The sequence below is a fragment of the Ornithorhynchus anatinus genome, chromosome X2 (genome assembly GCF_004115215.2).
Source record: "Ornithorhynchus anatinus isolate Pmale09 chromosome X2, mOrnAna1.pri.v4, whole genome shotgun sequence".
Lineage (NCBI taxonomy): Eukaryota > Metazoa > Chordata > Mammalia > Monotremata > Ornithorhynchidae > Ornithorhynchus > Ornithorhynchus anatinus.
The window spans coordinates 3,963,229-3,986,168 of NC_041750.1; the positions used below are offsets into that span (position 1 = coordinate 3,963,229).

At 48.0% G+C, this 22,940-nt stretch overlaps 1 protein-coding gene across 1 annotated transcript in view; it reads left to right on the forward strand.

Annotated features, from left to right (window-relative positions):
• Window positions 1-22,940, forward strand: part of UNC5A (unc-5 netrin receptor A) — a 73,118-nt gene that overhangs the window by 31,028 nt on the left and 19,150 nt on the right. The window contains exon 2 of the mRNA XM_039910571.1: window positions 17,957-18,223. Coding sequence (XP_039766505.1) covers window positions 17,957-18,223 — 267 coding nt within the window. The remainder of the gene's footprint in view (window positions 1-17,956; window positions 18,224-22,940) is intronic.

The window sequence follows — 22,940 nt, forward strand, 5'->3', positions numbered from 1 at the left end:
TGAGGTTACTGAGGCCTAGAAAAGTGAAGTGACTTGCCCGAGATCCCAGAATAGACAAGTGGCAGAGCCTGGATTAGAACCCAGGTCCTTCTGACTCCCAGGTCCGGGCACTATCCACTAGGCCCCACTCCTCTTCGTGGAGAGGCAACTGGCCTCATGGGTGATCACAGGATGGAGAGTCAGGACACTTGGGTTCTTGTCCTGGCTCTGCCACTGGTCCACTGCGTGACCTTGGGCAGATCACCTAATCTCTGTTTCCTCATCTGTCAAATGGGGATAAGAGCCCTGAACTCCCTGCTTCTTTATGTGACCACCCCTCCCACCGTCCCCATCTCCACGTTTGGGACAGAGACCATGTCCAATGTGATTATCTTGCATCTATCCCAGTGCTTAGCACAGAGTATAAAGTAAGTGCTTAATAAATACCTTAACTGTGAAGGAGACACTAGGAACGGAGGAAGGTGGGTGGAGTGGCCACAGAGTTCTTGGACAGCTCAAAAGAAGGAAAAGTAAAGAGAGAGGAGAGGGGGTGGTCATGTCCTTGTCTTTTATATTGTTTTACTGTTTTATTGTATAACTTCTATATCTGTTCCTGATATATCTGTCTCCAGCCCCTATGTCGCCACTTATAGTGCTAGATTTTCGAGCCCCCAAAGAACAAGGGTTCGTGTTTAATTCCCGTCTGTGTACTCTTCCCCAGTGCATAGTACAGTGCTCTGCACTCAGTAGCACTTTTTTTAACTGTATTTGTTCAGGGTTTACAATGTGCACTGTACTAAACACTAGGGTAGATACAAGGCACAGTCCATGTCCCACGTGGGGTTTACAGTCTTAATCCCCATTTTACAGATGAGGTAACAGACACAGAGAAGTGAAGTGACTTGTCCAAGGTCACACAGCAGACCTGTGGCAGAGCTGGAATTAGAGCCCAGATCTTTCTGACTCCCAGGTCCGTGTTCTATCCATTAGGACAAGCTGCTTTTCACTAGGCAACGCTGCTTCTCTTATTTAATAAATCACTTAATAAATACTATTCACTTTATAAATTCTACTACTATTATTCAACAGCTTGGCACAGGTACATTTGTGGTCTGGAAACCTGCCTGTGCTCAAGTGTGGGCAGGGGATGTGTCTGTTTATCATTGTATTGTACTCTCCCAAGAGCTTAATACAGTGCTCTGCACACAGTAAGGGCTCAATGACTATGATTATATGAATGAATAAAGGCAAGCAGACCCAGGCCTTGCCCACGAGAAGTTTCCAATCTCAAACCACGTCAGGAAAGGCAAACAGAAAGGAGACACGCCCACCACAGCACCAAAGAAACGGCGTAACCCATCAGGAGGCAATTACAGTGTGAGTACAGGCTATAAATAGAGAAATAAATAGACGTTCCTTCAGGTCTGGCATTTTGTGGTTTGTGTAGTGGAAAGTGAGAGTTGTTTGTCAGCCTTGGTAGTCGAAGGTGGGGAAAAGGCTAGGGGATGTCTTCCTTCCACATGGGGATGTGGGCGGGGGAGGTTCGGAAGGATGGATAGAGAGACCCTGGGGAGAAAAGAAAAAGATACAGAAAGGGAGAGCGAGAGAGAGAGAGAGAGAGAGCTGGAAAGAGAACGAGAAAGAGAGCAGTGGACAGTGAGAGAGAGATATAGAAAGAGTGGGAAAGAGAACGAAAAAGAGAGAGCAGTAGACAATGAGAGAGATAAAGAAAGAGAGAGCATTAGACAGCGAAAGACATAAAGAGAGCTGGAAAGAGAACAAGAAAGAGCAGAAGACTGCGAGAGAGACAAAGAAAGAGCAAGAGAAAGAAACAGAACAAGATGGGAAAAGAACAGGAAAGTGATATAGAGAGAGAGGAGAAAGAGCCTAAGATCTTAGGACAGAATAAACACTCCATAAATACCGGTGATTGATTGATCGAGATGGTCTTTTCCACTTTCTTGCAAAAATCAAGAAAAAGCCAAAACAAGAAATGGCAGGAGAGCAGTAAAAGAATCTGACTGCATTTACCTGGACCACGAGCGCAGAAGAACAGCGGGGCCTGGAGGAAAGAGCACGGAGTTGGGAGTCAGAAGCCCTGGGTTCTAATCCCCGCTCCTCCGTTTGCCTGCTGGGGGACCTTGGGTGAATCTTTTCATTTCTCTGTGGCTGAGGTCCTCATCTGTAAAATGGGAATGAAATGCCCCTTCTCCCCGCTAGATGCAAGCACCTACTGAACAGAGAATATATTTACCAACTCCATTGTATGATCCTTTCTCGAGCACAGGAAGTGCTCAATAAATACCATTGACATACCATTGACTGATTCTCCCTCCCCTTTAGACTGTGAGACGGGGACTGGCTCTGATCTGAATCGTTCGTGTTTACCCCAGTCCTCTGCACATAGTAAGCACTTAAATACGACAACTTATTATTCTCTTTCAACAACACATACTCCTGGATACAGTCTCTCATCAGTTCTCCTTATACTGTGAGCCTTGCGGGGGACAGGGACTGTGTCCAATCTGATTATCCTATTTTAGTACATATAGTCAGCATTTAACAAATATTATTATTATCATTATCACTACTACTATTAGGGACTATATCCAACCTGATTATCTTTACCTACCCACTGCTTGCAGAGTGTGTACAATATAGTAAGTACTTAACAAATACCACTGCTATTATTGACTCTGCCTGACCATATTACCTTAAATCTACCCCAGCTCTGGGTACATAGTAAGTACTTAACAAATATTATTATTGTTATCGATTATGTCTGACCTGATTATCTTGCATCTAACCCAGCTCCATTGATGCATTCATTCAATCATATTTATTGAGCGCTTACTATGTGCTGAGCACCGTAGTAAGCATTTGGAAAGTACAGTTCAGTACTACCAGAACGATTGCAGAAGGAGATGGGGTGCTCTGGGAGAGATGTGGGTTAGAGATGACTCGATGGCATGAGACAAGACAGTTCTGGGCACAATGCTTCTCACATAGAAAGTTCTTAACAAATACCACTATTATTATTATCATCATCATTATTGACTACTCGACATGATTATCTTACATCCAACCCAGAGCTTAGCCCATTGCTTAGCACATGATCACTATTATGATGATTACTAAGATTATTGTACTATTATATAATTATGATTACTATTATTGTTCTGGTGTGGGAATGGGCCGTGGCCCTGAGCAGGAAAGTTATTCAATTCAATTGTATTTATTAAGCACTTATTCTGTGCAGAGCACTGTACTAAGCGCTTGGGAAAGAACAAGCCCAAACTCTGGTTCCTGGAGGCCAAGAGTCCTCTTCCCCTTCCTCACCCCTCTGCCCCTCCCGGGGGGAACAAGGGAACTCGAAACCGTGAGTCCCCCGACGGTGAAGACAAGGAGGGGTGAACCCTGGGCTCTCAGGTCCGCCCCCTCTTGTCTTCCTCAATTCATTAAGACCCGTAAATTTTCTCATTAATATACTTAAAGTTCGTTTTAAGCAGAACGAGCGCGGGGATAATTGATAATAAACCTTTGGTTAATGCACTGGGTTTACTGTAGGTAATTTATATCTGCTGATAGCGTCTCTCGCTCCCAATTACCCATTTAGCCGCAGAGATAACGGCCAGTTCAATCAGCCCGATACCAACTTTTATATATTCCAGCTCAATAGCAATAAATACCGATACAGGAAAACTCACTGCGTTTGCTCATTTTTTTTTATTAAGATTTAAATATTCCTGCAATTATTGGTGATTTGTTGGGAGCTAATGATCTCTCTGAGAGGCTCTAAATCTTGCCACAAAGATGCCCTCTCCCCTCTCCTCCTCTCGATCGCCTAGATTCCTCTCGGTTCCCTCTATTCTTTTCTCTCTCCCCCTCCTTCCTTCCCACCTTTCTCACCCTGGCTTGATGGGGGGGAGAGCCGAGGAGCGCCGTCGCCGACATCATAAGCATCCCGTCCGTTTCTATGGCAACGCAGAGGCAGGTGAGAAGGAGGCGCAGCCAATGGGAAGCCGGGCCGGGCCGAGGGGGAAACCACGGCACTGCAGAGCGTGTCTTTGCGCGTGGTGTCCCCGGCTCAGAGCGGACCCCGTGCGCTCCTTAGGCACGATGGGGGTGCGGGAGAGGGGACTCCTCCCCTCCCTTTCCCCTGCTTTCCAGGAGAAGCATCGCCAGACGCTGAGCGACCCGCTGCCCTCCCCATCAAAGTAAAAACTTTAAAAAAAACCAAAACCATTTGTTAAGAGCTTACTCTGGGCCAGGCACTGTGCCTTAAGACGGCGGACACAGGGACTGTGTCCAACACGATTTACTTCGACCCCCAGCGCTTAGTACAGGGTCTGGCATAGATTAAGCACTTAACAAATACCATTAAAAAATGGGGACCAAATAATCGGGTAGGACACAGTGCCTGTCCCACATGGGGCTCACAGTCTAAATGGGAGGGAGAATGGGTATTGAGTCCTCCCATTTTGCAGTTGAGGAAACTGAGGCATGGAGCATAATAATAATTGTGGTATTCAGCAGTTACTATGTGCCAGGCACTGTACTAAGCGCTGGGGTGGATACCATCAAATCGGGTTGGACACATCCCTGTCCCACTTAGAATTCACAGTCTCAATCCCCATTTTACAGTTGAGGTAACTGAGGCACAGAGATGTTAAGTGACTTGCCCTAGGTCACACAGTAGGCAATTGGCAAAACTGGGATTAGAACCCACGTCCTCTGGCGCCTAGGCTTCATCCACTAAGCCACGCTGCTTCCCTAGATCCTCTTCCCTCTCATCTTCCCGGCTCCCCTTTCGCCCCTTTCCTCTAATTCTCATTTTCCTACTCCCACTTTTCACTCCTTCTACCCACCTTCCTTCCTCTCCCCCCTCCCCTTCTTTCCCTCTTCTCAATCAATCCATCAATGAGCGCTTATTGTGTGCAGAACACTGTATTAAGCATTTGGGAGAGTTGGTAGGCCTGATCCCTGCCCTTAAGGAGTTTAGTCTTGCAGGGGTGATAGACGTTAAAATAAATTGCAGTTAGGGGAAAAGGAAGAGTAGAAAGATGGACATAGGTGTCGTGGGGCTGGGGGTGAGGCGAGTATCAAGAGAAACAAGAATGGCTTAGTGGAAAGAGCACGGGTTTAGGAGTCAGAAGAGGTGGGTTCTAATCCCGGCTCCGCCATTTGTCTGCTGTATGACCTTGGGCCAGCCACTTAACTTCTCTGGGCTTCAGTTACCTCATCTGTAAAATGGGGATTAAGAATGTGAGCCCCAGGTGGGACAACCTTGTGTCTTCTAGCATTTAGAACAGTACTTGGCACATAGTAAGCGCTAAACAAATACCATCATCATCATCCAAGTTTTTAGGCGACGCAGAAGAGAGGGTGAATAGGGTAAGGGAGATGAGACACTAGTCAGGAAAAGCTTCCTGGTGGAGATGTGATTTCATATGGGCTTGAAAGATGGGGAGAGCAGTAGTATGCCTCCTTTTTTCCCCCTTCCTCTTCACCCTAATTCGTTCTTTCCCTTCCTCCCTTACAGTCTTACCTCCTCGCCACCCTCCCCAGAACATTGGCTCCTGCTCCTCCTGCTGCTGCTGCTGCTGCTGCTGCTGCTGCTCCTCTTCTTCTTCTTCCTCTTCTCCTTCTTCTTCTTCCTCTTCCTCCTCCTCCTCTTCTTCTTCTTCCTCCTCCTCCGTCCCCACCCACCCCTTGGAGTCCATTAAAAGGGGGCAGGAAAGATAATGAACCAACCAGGAAAACACGAAATCAATACAAGGGGAAAAAAGGGGGGGGGGGGCGCCATTAAGCGAAATAAGCAAGCTGGTAATTATTTGGACAGCGGGTAATTAAAATGGGCTGAGGGCTAATTACCGCCTGATCAGGGGCCGGGTCTCAGGCTGGCTCCCAAACCCTTTCCCGCTGGCAGCCTCACACATCTCAGCTTCGCCTCCTTTCCCGGTCCAGGGCTGGTGCAATCTCTCCCCCCCGAGAAGCCGAGGTGGCCCAGGCGTAGGGCGGGGGGTCTTGGTGGTGGGGGTCCCCCCGAGTGGTTTTTATCTGCCAGGTGGACACTGTCCGAAGAAGCCCTGCCCACGCCCCTGGCCAAGCCAGGGTTTTCGACCTAATTTGCAATCAGATCCGGTCCACGACATAGAGCATGGTCCTGGGAGTCAGAAGGTCATGGGTTCTAAAGGATTGTCTGCTGTGTGACCTCGGGCAAGTCACTTCGCTTCTCTGGGCCTGGATTCGCTCATCTGGAAAACGGGGATGTTGACTGGGGAGCCCCATGCGTCCCACCTGATTTGCTTGTATCCACCCCAGCGTTTAGTACAGTGCCTGACACATAGTAAGGGCTTACTAAATACCATTATTATTATTCAGTTCATACATTCATTTATTCATTCATGCTTATTGAGCTCCTACTACGTGCAGAACACTGTACTAAGAGGTTGGAAGAGTACAATATAATAAACACATACGTTCTCTGCCCACATCGATCTTACAGCATGATCTAGTGGATAGAGCACGGGTCTGGGAGTCAGAAGAGTCTGCCACCCGATCGCTGCGTGACCCTGGGCAAGCCATTCCACTTCTCAGGGCCTCGTTAGGCCTCAGGTCCCATTTGGAATATGAGGATTAAGACTGGGAGCCCCACGTGAGTCGTAATTCTAATCCCGCCTCCAGCCACTTGTCAGCTGTGTGGCTTTGGGCAAGTCATTGAAATTGTTGCCAAATTGTACATTCCAAGCGCTTAGTACATTGCTCTGCACATAGTAAGCGCTCAAGAAATACTATTGAATGAATGAATAAATTCTCTGGGCCTCAGTTACCTCATCCATAAAATGGGGATTAAAAGTATGAACCCCACGTGGGATAACCTGAGAACCTTGTATCTACCCTAGCCCTTAGAATAATAATAATAATAATAATGTTGGTATTTGTTAAGTGCTTACTATGTGCCGAGCACTGTTCTAAGCACTGGGGTAGATACAGGGTAATCAGGTTGTTCCACGTGAGGCTCACAGTCTTAATCCCCATTTTACAGATGAGGTAACTGAGGCACCAAGAAGTTAAATGATTTGCCCAAAGTCACACAGCTGACAAGTGGTGAAGCCGGGATTAGAACCCATGACCTCTGACTCCTAAGCCTGTGCTCTTTCCACTGAGCCACGCTGCTTAGAACAGTGACTGACACAGAGTAAGTGCTTAACAAATACCATCATCATTATTATTATTATGGGCTGTGTCCAACTTTAATAGCTTGTATTTACCTCAGTACCCAGCACAGTGCCTGGCAGGTAGTAAGTGCAGTGTTTAGAACAGTGCTTGGCACATAGCGCTTAACAAATACCACTATTATCATTATTAACAAATGCCATAATAGAAAGGGCTACTTACTGAGGACCTAAGAGCAGGATACTGCGACTCTGGAGAGCCAGATTCCAGTCCCGGCTTTGTCGCTGGCCTGCTGTGCGACCTTGGGCCAGTCACCTAACCGCTTTGGGCCCTGGGAGATAAAATGGAGATGAGCTCACTTGTAAGCTCCGTGTGGTATAGAGAGAGTGTCCTAGCTCACGACCTCTTCTCTACCCTAGCGCTCAGCACATAGTGACCTGTTAATCCTTTTAAAGTGTGGATGGGTCCCAAGCCCACGAGGGCCTCTCAACACCGAATTCAGGGAAGCGACGCTGAGGAGGCCGGGACGATTTAACTCTGGCCGCTTAATACGCAGCATTGCCGAATGTACAATGTACAGTGCTCTGCACATAGTAAGCGCTCAATAAATACTATTGAATGAATTAATTAACCCCAGGTCTTCCGGACCCCAGGCTGTCTCGGGCCCGGGTGTATCTTACCGCTGGTCTCCCCCTCTAGACTGTGAGCTCCTTGTGTCTGTTTGTTGTTACATTGTAGTCTACCAAGCGCTTAGTACAGTGCTTTGCGCCCAGTAAGCGCTCAATAAATACGATGGAATGAATGAATGATTGAATGCTGTTCTAAGGCTCTCATAGAGTCGAAACACCATGGTGGTAGGGCCAGGACCTGGTCGTCAGAAGGTCGTGGGTTCTAATCCCGACTCCGCCATTTGTCTCCTGTGTGACCTTGGGCAAGTCAGTTCACTTCTCCGGGCCTCAGTTACCTCAACTGAAAAATGGGATATTAAGACTGTGAGCACCATGGTGGTCAGGGACTGTGTCCAAACTGATTCCCTTGAACCTGTACAGTGCTCTGCACACAGTCAGTGCTCAATAAATACGATGGAAAGACTAACTAAATTGAGGATTAAGGCTGTGAGCCCTCTGTGGGACATGAACTGTGTCCAACCTAATTAGCTTGTATCTTCCACAGCGCTTAGCACAGTGCCTGGCACATAGTAAGCGCTTAACAAATATCATAGAAATAAACCACACGATGTGCCATGGGCAGTGTGAGACACAGGATTGCAGTGGAGGGGGAGGGCCTCGAGAGACCCCAGCCTGCCCCGGCTGGAGTCGGGGGGTTTGTTGTTAGAGCAGTGAAATATGAAACGTCTTTATATTCAGGACAGGGGTTTTAATTGAATTAATTGTCGGCGACATTGTAAAAATGCTGACGGGGTGTAATAAACGGAGCGTTATGGGCGCCGTTTATCTTCCCCACGTAAATTAGCCGCAGCACCTTGACTGGGCCCGGTTGCGGGGGGCTGCTGGGGGCTGCGGGTTGGCATGCGTGACCGGCCTTCTAAGTGACTCCTGTTGTCAACATCGCCCCTGGACTCTGAAGGGCGGCGACCCCAGACCGGATAAGGCCACCTGAGGGGGAGGGAAGGGGGTGGCTTCAAATGGGAAAGGCTGGAGATGCTGGGGGAGGATCCAGGTGAGGGACTCCAGATGGGAAGGGGCGGGTGGGCTTCGGGTCACCTAGACTGTGAGCTTGTTGTGGAGAGGGAATGTGTGTCTGTTAATTAATAATAATAATAATAACAATAATGTATTATGATATTTGTTAAGAGTTTACTATGTGCCAAGCACTGTTCTAAACAATGAGGTACATACAAGGCAATCAGGTTGTCCCACGTGAAACTCACAGTCTCACACATAGTAAGCACTTAACAAATACTGTAATTATTATTGTTATTATTATTCTCTGGGCCTCAGTCACCTCATCTGGAAAATGGGGATTAAGACTGAGTCCCACGTGGGACAACCTGATTAGCTTGTATCCACCCCAGCGTTTAGAACAGTGCTTGGGACATGGTAAGCGCTTAACAAATACCATAATAATAATTAGTAGTAGTAGTAGCCCCTTTCTAGCCACCGCCAAAGCCCCCCGGAAATGTAGGAGCCAAAATCACATTTAAAGAATTTGCCAGGGTGGAGGGGGAGGGACGCAGTGCTAATCTGACACTCGGAGGGGGAGACGGTGGGAAGGAGCATAGACCAGCTCCCTCAGCCCCTGGGAGTTTGTAGGAGACATCTCTCTTTCTCTAAAAGAAGCGAAGCTGCTGGGGGAAGGGGGGCGGCGGGGGGAAGGAGGGGTGTCTTTCCCTCTCCAGATCTCTCCCTGCTGTAAGGAGACCACCTAATTACTCTGGATTCCATTCCATTTAATTGCAGCTTATTAAATTCTAACCAGCCAATTATCAGCAACAATTACAGCTTAATTCGGTGACACAATAGCTATTTTATCGTTTGCTAATCAAATGCTTATTTAGGACTCGGCTTTATTAACTGTTTCCTCCGTGCAAGGGGAGGGGGTGGGGAGGTGGGGACTCCTGGGTCCCCCCCCCCGGGAGGGTGGGGAGGCGTCTTTCCATCTCCCTCCTACCCATGTACTCTTCCCAGCTCCTCCGACTCTCCAGGGATTGGAGAAGTTGCCATAATTAGTTGGCAGATTCCCCCTACTCTCCCTCCTCCAAATTGGGTTTCTCCTTTAAGGGTGTCTGTCAGTCAGTTGTATTTATTGAGCTCTTACTGTGCACAGAGCACTCTACTAAGCTCTTGAGAGAGTACAATATAACAGTAAGCAGACACATTCCCCGCCCACATCGAGTTTTACAGTCTAGAGGGAGAGGTGGGCATTAATAGAAATAAATGGCAAAATGGACATAAGTGCTGTAGGGCTTGGAAGGGGGTTAAAGAAAGGGAGCAGGTCAAGGTGAAGCAGAAGGGAGTGGGAGAAGAGGAGGGCTTAGTCAAGGAAGGCCTCTTGGAGGAGATGGGCCTTCAATAAAACTAAAGGAGGGGAGAGTATTTGTCCGTAGGATATGAGGAGGGAGGGCATTCCAGGTCAGAGGTGGGACGTGAGCGAGGGGTCGGCTGTGAGATAGAGGAGATCGAGGTAGAGTGAATAGGTTGACATTTCAGGCGCAAAGTGTGCAGGCTGGGTCGGAGTAGGAGAGTAGCAAGGTGAAGTGAGAGAGGGCAAGGTGATTGAGTGCTTTAAAAATACCCTTATAATAAGTATAATTGTGGTATTGGTTAAACGCTTACCCTTGGGACCCCTTTTCTCACCTGGTCATGGCTAACATCCATGACCACTTGGTTTTCTTTCTTATTTGTAAGCCCCTTGAGGGCAGGGATTGTCAGTCAGTCAATCGTATTTATTGAGCACTTCCTGCAGTCAGGGGCTGTGTCCGACTTGATTATCCTGTGTCTCCTCGTGTTTGGCACACAGTAAGGATTTAGTAAATGCCACAGCCATTGTAAGTACTAATATTAATAAATCAATGGTATTTGTTGAGCGCTTACTGTGGGTAGAGCACTATACTAAGCACTTGGGAAAGTACAATACAACAGAGTTGACAGACATCCCCTGCCCACAAAAAGCTTATAATCTACAGGGGGAGACAGACATAAAAAGAGATGGTGGATAGGGGAAATTGTAGAGGAAGGGGAAATAGTAGAATAATAGGGGAAATAATACAGTGCAATAGTATGTACTGAATGCTCACTGTGTGCAGAGCCCTGTACTGAGCGCTCAGGAGACTAAGAGTTAGAAGACACGATCCTTCCTTGCAAGGAACTTCCAGTTTCCTGTGTGCAGAGCACTGTACTGAGCACTTGGGAGAGTAAAATATAGTTATGACACGATTCCTACCTTCGATAAAACCTCCTATTGTGGCCTTAATTCCAAGGCAGCATGGCCTAGTGGATAGAGCACGGCCTGGGAGTCGGAAGAATCTGGGTTCTAATCACGGCTCCACCCTGCGTCTGCTGTTTGCTTCACTTCTCTGGGCCTCAGTTACCTCACCTGTAAAACAGGGATTAAGATTATGAGCCCCATATGGGACAGGGATTGAATCCAACCCAATTGGCTTGTATCCACCCTGGCGCTTAGAACAGTGCCTGGCTCATAGTAAGCACTCAACAAATACTACAATTATTATCATTATTATTACTATTATTATTAAGGGTGCAGCAGGAACAAGCTAAAGGCAGTTAGAAGAAGGCAGCGAAAGAGTTTTCATAACAGCAATAGACAGAGAAGAGGGGAGGGTTTAAAGAGGGTTGGGGGGACCGGTGGTGAACATCAGGGGATGTGGCTGGGGAGCGTAGTGGGGAGCGGGGGAGGCCGAGAAGCCCATCTGATTACTTGAGTCACCAGGGTTAGGGTTAATGCATCTCCCCTTTGATGGAGTAGAAGTCGGCTACATGTCCACCGTAGCACCTTCTCTGACGCCATACAACCACCTTAATGTAGCTAAATTACCCATCTATAATTGATCGTGGACGCAATTCTGGGAAATTTTGATTTTTTAAAAAAGTACCCTCCCTGGTTGGGGAATCAGTACCCCCATTTATTCCTGTGGGAAAATTGGTTGTGACTTATGCTTCGACTTTCAGGTGCAGTCAGTTAACCGGCGGAAGCTGGTGTGTCTTAGAGCCAAGGACGGGCCTGTAAGATGAACATTAAAAGCCATATAGTATCCATGGAAACCTCTCTCTCCCCCACAACCAATGGTTAGAAACCATTTGGCACATTATGATCATCATCAGGATGAGAAACAGCATGGCCTAGTGGAAAGAGCACGGACTCGGGAGTCGGAGGACCTGGATTCTAATTCCAGCTTCGCCACTCATCTGCTGTGTGACCTTGGTCAAGTAGCTTCAATTCTCTGTGCCTCAGTTTCCTCATCTGTAAAAAAATGTGGATTAAGACTGTGAGCCCCATGTGGGTCAGGCACTGTGTCCAACCCAATTATCTTGTTTCCACCCCAGCGCTTAGTTCAGTGCCTGGCCCATAGTAAGTGCTTAACAGATACCACAGTTACTATTATAATTATTACTGAATGCTTAGTGGGTACAGAGCACTGTGCTTATTGCCCACTGTGTGCAGAGCACTACACCAGATGCTTTCTGTGTGCAGAGCACTGTAGTGGGTACTTAGGACAATGCTCCGAACACAGGAAATTCTCAGTAAATAACATTGGTTGACTGAGTACTTCCTGTGTGCAGAAATCTGTCCTGAATACCTACTGTGTGCAGAGCACTAAGCGTACAATAAAATACATTAAAAATGTTGTGTGCAGAATTCTGTCCTAAGTGTGTACTGTGTGCAGAGCACTATGCTGACTGTGTACAGTGTGCGGAGCACTAAGCATACAATAAAATACAATAAAAACGTTAATGGTACAATAAAATACAATAAAAATGTTAATGGTACAATGTTTACAGATACACAAAATAACTAAAAGTGCAATAAAAGTAGAAGATACAGTTCCTGACCTCAAGAAGTTTACAATCTAAAGAGGGGGACAGGTGGCCGTAGATTGTACACAATTACAGGGAGCAAGAAGGAAAACATAGATAAAACTGGTAATAACGTAAACCAACCAAAAATGGATATTTAAATGATCATTGTGGAATAAGTACTTGGAGTTTTTCAAACACTTCCTCATCTATATCACCATTTTTGTTTCTCTTCTTCTATTTCTAGCAGAGAAGCAGCATGGCCTAGTGGAAAGAGCCCAGGCCTGAGAACTAGAGAACCTGGGTTCTAATCTCAGCTCTGTCACTTGCCTGCTGGCTGATTTTAGGCAGGTCATCACTTCTCAGGGCCTCATACATAATATACATATATATTTGTATAAATATAATATAAAATGGGGATTAAATACCTGCTCTCCCTCCCTTTGGATTATGATCCCAAATGTGACAAGCACTGTGTCTTATCTTGTACTTAGCACATATTTAGCACCTAATAAATGTCAACATGTTGATGATCTGTAAATTATTCGGTGTCTGTCTTTCCTGTTAGACCATAAACTCTTTGAGGGCAGGGATGGTATTCTCTAACTCTATGGGACTCTCCCAAGCATTTAACTTTTACGAAGCACTGTGGCTTTGTGGAAAGAACACAGTCCATGTTTCACATGGGGCTCACAGTCTTAACCCCCGTGTTATGGATGAGGTAACTGAGACCCAGAGAAGTGAAATGACTTGCCCCAGGTCACACAGCAAACAAATGGTGGAGCTGGTATTAGAACTCAGGTCCTTCTGACTCCCAGGCCTGCTTCTCACATCACTTAAATTCTCCAGGCCTCTTTCCTCATCAGAAAACCGGGAAAATGTGGAAAATCCAGACTGCTCCCTGTTTCCCAGGGCTCTGGGTGAAGACTGAACCAGGCCAGGGATGTGAAATTCCTTTGGGAGAAGCCAGGGGCTGTATAAATTCTCAGAATTATTATTATTATGATCAGCTGTGTCTACCAGGGGATGATCTGTGACCCTGGTGTGTGTTAATGGGAGACCCTCAATCAATCAATCAATTAATCAAGTCAGAGATTCTGCAGCAGTTTCCTGCAAGGAATCACCAAGGCCCAGGATTGAGGGCAGGCTGGTATGGATTGAGCACATGTATGGATTTGGGTACATATGGATTTGGGGGAGGGAGTGAGACAGGTTGCCCAGGGCTGGCATGGTGCGAGAGAGGTGAGGGAGCAATCTAATAATAATGTTGGTATTTGTTAAGCGCTTACTATGTGCAGAGCACTGTTCTCAGCGCTGGGGTAGACACAGGGGAATCAGGTTGTCCCACGTGGGGCTCACAGTCTTAATCCCCATTTTACAGATGAGGTAACTGAGGCACAGAGAAGTGACTTGCCCACAGTCACACAGCTGACAAGTGGCAGAGCTGGGATTCGAACCCATGACCTCTGACTCCAAAGCGCATGCTCTTTCCACTGAGCAATCTGTGTCCAGTCTCATGGTACTGCACCTACCTCAGGGCTTAGCATAGTGCTTGGCACATAGTAAGCATTTAACAAATACCACAACAATTATTATGTGAGAGAAGGGCTTTACTTGACCTGAATGTCTTGCATCTACCCCAGGGTTTAACACAGTGCTTGGCACATAGTAAGCGCTTAACAAATACTGCGATTATTATTATATGAGACAAGGACTGTGACCCGAATGTTTTATATTCATTCTATAGTATTTATTGAGCGCTTACTCTGTGCAGATCACTGTACTAAGCGCTTGGAATGTACAGTTCGGCAACAGATAGAGACAATCCCTGCCCATTGACGGGTTTACAGTCTAATCGGCGGACCTGACAGTCAAGCGGCAGCAGAACGAGACAGAGCACTCCCTTTCTGCACCCCCGGGTCTCCCTGGGACTTGAAATTCCCAATTTACTCGCCACGTGGGCTACGGGACAGTGGGTTCTCAGTCCTGAATCAATCGTATTTATGAAGCGCTCAAAGCACTGTACTACGCGCTTGGGAGAGTACATCATAAAAGCTAGGAGGTTCTGCTAACAGAAACGCTTTTCTCTTAGCCCACCCAAACACCCTCTGAGTCAGGAGGCGACGCGGCCTGCAAAGAGACCCCCACAAACATCTCCCCTCCGGGGAGGAAATCTCATCGAAGACGGGCGACGCGTCCGATTCCCGGATCTCTAAAGAGGGGCTTGCAGTTTCCTTTAGTAGTACTAGTAACACCATTTCTTACAAGCTTACTGGGCTCAGAGTCCTGGGAAAGGCTCATTTTACCTACTCCAGTGTTTAGCACAGCGCTTGGACACATAGTAAACACTTAACAAATATTATTATCATTATTATTATTAGTGCCGCTGCATTCCTAGGTGTGCAGTGCCAACCTACCCATTTCTCCCCCTGCCCCCTGCCTTTCAGGGGGTTCCAGGAGATGATGACCTCTGGGGGTCTCTGAGTGGGATGGGGGATCTGGAGCCCCCTGATCGGACTCACCCCCCTCCCTGGGAGACTGAAGGTGGGTGGAAGGGGAGAGGAGTCAGCGTGTGGTGTCGGAGCCCCCGGAGAAGCCAAGTTTGTCGGTTCCTCGTCACAGTCCATTTCCCTTTCATTAGCAGTTAAATGCAAACATGAGGGATGGTGGTGGGTTCGACAGGTTGGGCGCCCCCCACCACCCCCGCCCCCTCCCTCCACCGGGCTTTGCGGCGCTGATGGATGAACTGGAGGGGGAGGTAGGCCCCCTCTCTCTATTTATGGGATTCAGTCAGCGTTTATAATAATAATAACGACGGTATCTGTTAAATGCTTACTATGTGTCAAGGACTGTTCTAAGCGCTGGAGTAGATACAAGCTAATCAGGTTAGACACCGTCCCTGTCCCAAATGGGGCTCACAGTCTCAATCCCCATTTTACAGATGAGGGAGCTAAAGTCCAGATAATGTAAATGATTTGCCCAAGGTCATACAGCAGACAAGTGGCGGAACCGGGATTAGACCCCATGGCCTTCTGACTGCCAGGCTCATGCTCTATCCACTACACCACACTGTTTCTCACAGGCAGTTTAGGGGGTGCTAAAAGATGGGCCAGACAATCAGGTTGATCGCCAACTAAGTGGGAGGGAGAATGGATGTTGAATCCCCATTTTCCAGAGGAGACTGTGGTGCATGAAAAGCCATGTGGCCTAGTAGATGGAGCCTGGGGTCTGAAAGTCAGAAGGACCTAGGTTCTAGTCCCGGCTCTGCCACTTGTCTGCTGTGTGAACTTAGGCAAATCACTTAGTTCACTTCTCTGGGCCTCAGTGACCTCATCTGTAAAATGAGGATTTAGATTGAGCCTAATGTGGGTCGGAGAATGTGCGTGCACACACAAGCCCACAAAGACACACACCTCACTCCCCTCCCCAAGTTGTTCTTCCAAGTCTGTTCATTCAGTTTATTTATTAAGTGCTTACTGTGTGTGCAGCACTGTACTAAGCAATTGGGAGAGTACAATACAGCAATAAGACACACTCCCTGCCCACAACGAGCTTACAGTCTAGAGTGGGGTGAGACAGACATTAGTAAAAATAAATAAATGACAGATATGGACATAAGTGGTGTGGGGCTGGGAGTGGGGATGAATAAAGGGAGCAACTCAGGGTGACATAGGAGTGGGAGAAGAGGAAAGGGGGGCTTATCAGAGCGGGCCTCTTGGAGGAGATGGGCCCTCAGTAAGGCTCTGAAGTGGGGAACAGTCATTGTGACTCTACTAAGGACATTGAAGCAGCTCAGGGAGTTGAATTGGACACTTGTCAGGATGGCGGAGGGCAAGAAGCCCGGGATCATCCCACCCAACCAGGGGGTCCCTCCTCCTCCCTTCCTGGAGAGATTGAACCCAAGATTTCTGGACCATGCTCTGCTCCTTCCCCTTTTTATGTCCTGCTAATTGATTAATTAATTAATTAATTAATTCAATCACTATTACCCTATACTTATTCATTTTAATCGTTTTCTAGAATGATCGCTTTTCATGGTCCTCGTTCTAATCTTATTAGATTTAATCGTCGTTCTATCGTGATTAATTTCAATAGTTGTTGCTCCATACCTATTCATTTTCATAGTTGATCTATTTATTAATTTTATTCGTGGTGGTTCTAGAGTTATAAATGTTGAGACATGTTGCTCTCTCCTTATCCATTTTCATCGATGTTAAGCAATTATTAATTTTTGGAGTTGTGATTGCATACTTATTTATCCATTAATTAAATGAAGACTAGTAGCTCTTGCAAATTTCCACAAGGAATGGCAGACACGCCTGGCTAGATTCCCTCCTCTGGAGGGAGAATATATAACAGTGCTTGGCACATAGTAAGTGCTTAACAAATACCATTATTATTATTATATATTGTAATCTCAGCTCCATCACTTATCTGCTGTATGACCTTGGGCAAATCACTTAAATTCTCTGTGCCTCAGTTACCTCATTTGTAAAATGGGGTTTGAGACTGTGAGCCCCAAGTGGGACAAGGACCGTGTCCAACCTGATTACCTCGATTCTACCCCCACGTTTAGAACAGTGTTTGGCACATAGTAAGCACTTAATAAACACCATAATTATCATTATTAGATGACAAGTTCTTCCGTACCTGCTTGCCTCTCTCCCTCCTTCCCTGTCTCCCTCTCCCCCCACTCTCTCCCTCCTTCTCTCCTTGGTTTCCTCCCCCACTTCCATCCTCCTACTCCCTTCCTCATGCCCGGATCCCACCCGGATTACTCGGACCACCCAGCAAGGTCCAACGATAAGATAAATACTATTAAATGAACGACTGAGTTAGTATCCAGAAGCCGAAAGTTCTGGGTTCTAATAATAATAATTGTAGTATTTATTAAGTGCTTACTATGTGCCAGCACTGGGGTGGATCCAAGCAAATCGGGTTGGACACAGTCCCTGTCTCACATGGGGCTGAAGGCCTCAATCCCCATTTCCCAGATGAGGGGTGAGGCCCAGACTTGCCTAAAGTCACACAGCAGACCAGCGGCAGAGGCAGGATTAGAACCCGTGACCTTTTGACTCCCAGGCCCATGTTCCATCCACTCTACCACACTGCTTCTCTAGTTTGGGTCTCAGCTCTGCCTCTGGTCGGCCATGTGGCCTCAGTCATTCAGTCGTATTTATTGAGTGCTTACTCTGTGCAGAGCCCTGTACTGAGGGCTTGGAAAGTGCAATTCAGCGGGTGAGGCCTCGAACCTCTCTGGACCCCGTTGGTCAGGGAGACGTAACGGTTCCATTTGGTGCCAGGGAAGGGGTGGAGGGGTCTGACGGGTCTTTCCTGTGCCCTCCCAGGTGCCCAGCAAAGTGCCACGGTTGCCAACCCGGGTCTGGGAGGCTCCCAGGACCTGCTGCCCCACTTCCTGGAGGAGCCCGAGGACGTGTACATCGTCAAGAACAAGCCAGTCACCCTGGCGTGCAAGGCCTATCCTGCCACGCAGATCTACTTCAAGTGCAACGGGGAGTGGGTGAACCAAGCGGATCATGTCACCGAGCGCAGTGTGGAGAAGAGCAGCGGTAAGAGCCCACCAGAGGCTGCCACGGCACAAGTACTAATCATGGTGTTTATAATGATCGTATTTGTTAAGCGTTTAATATGTGCCAAGCACTCTTCTAAGCACTGGGGTAGATACAAGGTCATCAGGTTGTCCCATGTGGGGCTCACGGTCTTAATCCCCATTTTACAGATGAGGGAACTGAGGCCCAGAGAAGTGAAATGACTTGCCCAAGGTCACACAGCAGACAAGTGGCGGATCTGGGATTAGAACCCATGACCTTCTGACTCCCAGGCCCGTGCTCTATCCACTAACCCGTGCTACTTCTCATAATAATAATAATAGTAACAATTCAATCGTCTTTACTGAGAACTTACTGTGTGCAAAGCACTTTACTGAGCGCTTGGGAGAGTACAATGCAACAATAAACAGATACATTCCCTTCCCACAATGAGTTTACAGTCTTGAGGGGAAGACAGACATTAAAAGAAATAAATTGCAGATATGGACATAATACTAACATGGTGTTTGCTAAGTGTTTACTGTATGCCAGGAACTGTATAATGTGCTGGGGTAGATACAAACTTATCAGGTTGATCAAAGTCTATGTCTCACATGGGGCTCACAGTTTCAATCCCCACTTAAAGGTGAGGAAACTGAGGCACAGAGACGTGAAATTACTTGCCCAAGGTCACACAGCAGACAAGTGGCAGAGTCGGGACTAGAACCCAGGTCCTTCCAACTCCCAGGCCCGTACTCTATCCACCGTTTTAATCAATGTTATTTATTGAGCACTTACTATGGGCAGAGCACTGTCCTAAGCACTTGGGAGGGTACTATACAGCAGAATTAGCAGACACTTTCTCGGCCGACAACAAGCTTACGAGGAGAGTTTACGGTCTAGAGACTAGAGTCTAGTCTGCAGTATATGGTCTAGAGTAATAACAGCAGTAATAATATTCATTAAGTTCTTACCGTGAGCAGAGCACTGTTCTAAGCACTGGAGAATACACTGCAGGGAATTGAAAAGCAGCATGGTCTAGTGGGTAGAATACGGGCCTGGGAGGCAGAAAGTCATGAGTTCTTTTCCCGGCTTTGACACTTGTCTGCTGTGTGACCTTGGTCCAGTCACCTCACTTCTCTGGGCCTCAGTTACCTCATCTGTAAAATGGGGATTAAGACTGTGAGCACCATGTGGGACACGCCTGTCTCCAACCTGATTAGCTCGTATCTACCCTAGTGCTTAAAACAGTGCCTAGCACATAGTAAGCGCTTAACGGACACCATAAAAAAACAAAACAAAAATAGGGTTTTGATCCCGGTTCTGCCCCTGCCCTGCCGTATGCCCTTGGGCATGCCACTTCACCTCCTTCATCTTTCCTCGACCATTCCACTTATAAATTCCCAGTCCTTTTTCCCGGCCCCTCCCTGCCCCTCTGGGAGAGAGGCCGTGTCAGAGCAGCTTTTGTCTGGAGGGTCGGAGGATGGGTTCAATAAAGGAATATTTCACTGACTTTATAAATGGCCGAAAATTGCCAAACTAAGCATTTCAGTTGGGTCCGAGGGAGGGTAATTTATGGCGTGTTAAACAAACAAATTGGTTATTAGAAGCAGATTTCTGAGAGGGTGAAAGCTGGGGGGAAGGGGAGAGGAAAGAGTTTCCCTGGCACCCTCCCAAAGAGCTAAGGTCATCCTCAGAGCTCCAAGAACAGACGTACGGACCCAGATGTGTTCAGCCAGGCGTGTGTGTGTGCGCAAATACACACACATGCACCACTCACCCGTAGGGAAGGTCACGTCAAGATCTCGCTTCTCCTTTTCCTGGGTCTCTGCGTCTCTGGTTCCCTGGCTCGGAAGGAGAATAGCTTTTGAATCCCCATTTGACAGATGAGGAAATTGAGGCACGGGGAAGCCGAATGACTCACCCAAGTGACTTGTCACTTTGAAGCCCTCCCCCTCCCTTTCTTCATACCCTCTGAAGTCCCAGCACCCCTTTAAGCTCCTGCACTCACTGTGACACACCGGTATCTCTGGGCCTCTTGGTAATAATAGTACTAGATGAGGTGATTGTAGGAATAGTAGCATTTATTGAGGGCCTGGGAATCAGGGGACCTGGGTTCTAATTCTGACTTCCCCATTTGCCCGCAATGTGACCTTTGGTGATTTTGTTTGTCTGTTTGTATTATGGTATTTGTTAAGCACTTACTATGTGCCAGGCACTGTAATAATAATAATGATGATGGTATTTCTTAAACTCTCACTGTATGCCAGGCACTGTATTAGACGCTTGAGTAGATACAAAGTTGGACATAGTCCCTGTCCTACATGGGTCTCACATTTTACAGATGAGGGGACTGAGGCCCGGAGAAGTTAAATGATTTGCCCAAGGTCTTACAGCAGACAAGTGGCGGAGCCGGAATTAGAAATCAGGTCCTTCTGACGCCCAAGCTCGTGCTCTATCCACTAGGCTTCACCGCTTCTCCATATCACTTCACTTCTCTGTGCCTCACTTTCCTCATCAGTCAAATGGGGATTCAAAACCGATTCTCTTTCCGACCTGAACTACGAGCCCGATGTGAGGTCGGAACTGTGTCTCATCTGATTATCTTGTATTTACCCCAGGGCTCTTAGTACAGTGCTTAGAACCTAATAAGGGCTTAACGAACATTACAATTGTCATTATAATTTACCATGATTCCCCGGGGGTGGAGGGAAGAGTTCAGCACCGTCCCCTAGCCCCCATCCTTGGGGGTCTGCACCCGTCCTGGAGCTTCAGTTTCCTTTTTCTGAAAGTAGGGGATAATGAATTGAATCACGCCCCTTCCCCAAGAATAATGGATGGAGGGGCGGGGGGGGGGGGGGGGCGTGAAGGGCAGAGCCTGAGGTGAAGGAAGGGGTTGATCCGGAGGGAGGGAAGGGAGGGGGCAGGGGAGAGGGAGAGGGAGAGGCAGAGAAGGACGGGTGAGGAAATGACAACGGAAAATCAAACCCCCGGAAAGCCAGGGGCTGAGAAGCTCAGCCTGCAATGCGGCCCCTAATTGAATTTCTCTGTTAACAATGGAACGCATTCAAATCCCCCCCTCGGTCTCTATCCCTCTTTTTGATAAGCAAATGACCCGTGGGAAATTGGGGTCAGGCGTGGTAGAAATTGGAAAAAAACAGTCTTTTATCAATCCGGTGACACTCGCTGCTGCTTGGTGGCAAGGCGAGACAGCTTCTTCGCCCCTAGGGCCGGGTCGGAGGGAGAAGCGGGGGGGAGGGGGGACAGAGCAGAGGGGATAGAGACCCCGAAAGGGGTGTGGAGGTGGGCCCAGGGGCTGGGAACTCGTCACTGCGGGGTGGAAAGGCAAAGGGGGTGAGATTTGGTCTCTGGGAGCCGAACCTCTGCCCTCCCCAAGACCCCAAGTCTAGACGCCCCCCACCCCCAGTTGAGACCAGATTTGCCTCCTCCTCCTCCCACTCTTCCCTCTCTGTATCCAGGAAAACCTGGCTCACTCTAAGAATAATAATAAAATGGTGCCCTTTGTTAAACGCTCATTATGTGCCAAGCCTTGGGGAAGATACAATATAATCAGATCAGACACAGTGCCTGTCCCACTCCCGAGCTCACAATCTAAGCGGGAGAGGGAACAGGTTTTTGAATCCCCATTTGGACAGACGAGGAAACTGAGGCCCAGAGAGGTTAAACGGCTTGCCCAAGGTCACACAGCAGGCAGGTGGCAGACCCGGGTTAGAACCCAGGTCCCCTGACTCCCAGGTCCATGCTCTTTCCACCAGGCCAGGCTGCCAATCTAACCAGGGTACGGGGCTAGAAGGGGCCGAGGGGAGGGGCTGCGTGGAGGGTGGGGAGGCGGCTAAGACCCCCTCACCCGGCCCAAGCTGAGCTGCCCCAAAGCTTTGGAACAGCGGGCGGGAGCTGGTAACTGTCTCGGGAGCTCCCTTGCCCTGCTGTCAAGGGTGGACCAGCTGGACACAGGGCAATCAGGCCGAGGAGGCCGTTCGGCCTGATGGGTTTTTAAATGTTTCCACGGAAATGCACTTTGAAGCCTCGAGCAGGGACAGAAAAGTCAGCGGCTTTCAAAGGGAGGGAAAAAAAAATAACTGCAGCCTGTCAGAGAGGGGAGAATGAGGAGAGAGTGGCACTGCCAGGATGCAGAGAAGGTCCCGAGCCTCAGGTGGGCACTGGCAAGGAGCAGTGGATGGGGGTGAGGAGAAGGGCGATGGAGTCTTGTGGGGACAGGGGGCAGAGGGGTGGTTTGGATTCTGAGCTAGGACTGTGAGCCCCACGTGGGACAACTTGATTACCTTGCATCTACTCCAGCGCTTAGAACAGTGTTTGGCACATAGTAAGCGCTTAACAAATACCATTATTATTATTATTATTAAGCCTCAGAGGAGGGGGGCTGGCCTTTGTTGGAGTCTGACCTTTCCAGGACCAGAATGACAGGGCCCTACCCTGGCACGCTTGATGGGAACAGCCTGAGGAGAAGCGTCTGACAGAGACTCCCCCGCCCCCGCTTCTGCCCAGGAGTCCCTGCCCAAAATCTCCTGGAAGATTGGGTTGGAGTCACGGCGTCAAGCCTCCTCCCAACACACTCCAGCCAACCCCAGGGTTTCAAAATCGGGTATATAAAATGGGAATGAAGACTATGAGCCCGATGTGGGACAAGGACCGTCCAAACCGATTTGCTTGTATCCACCCAGTGCTTAGTACAGAGGCTGGCACATAGTGAGCATGT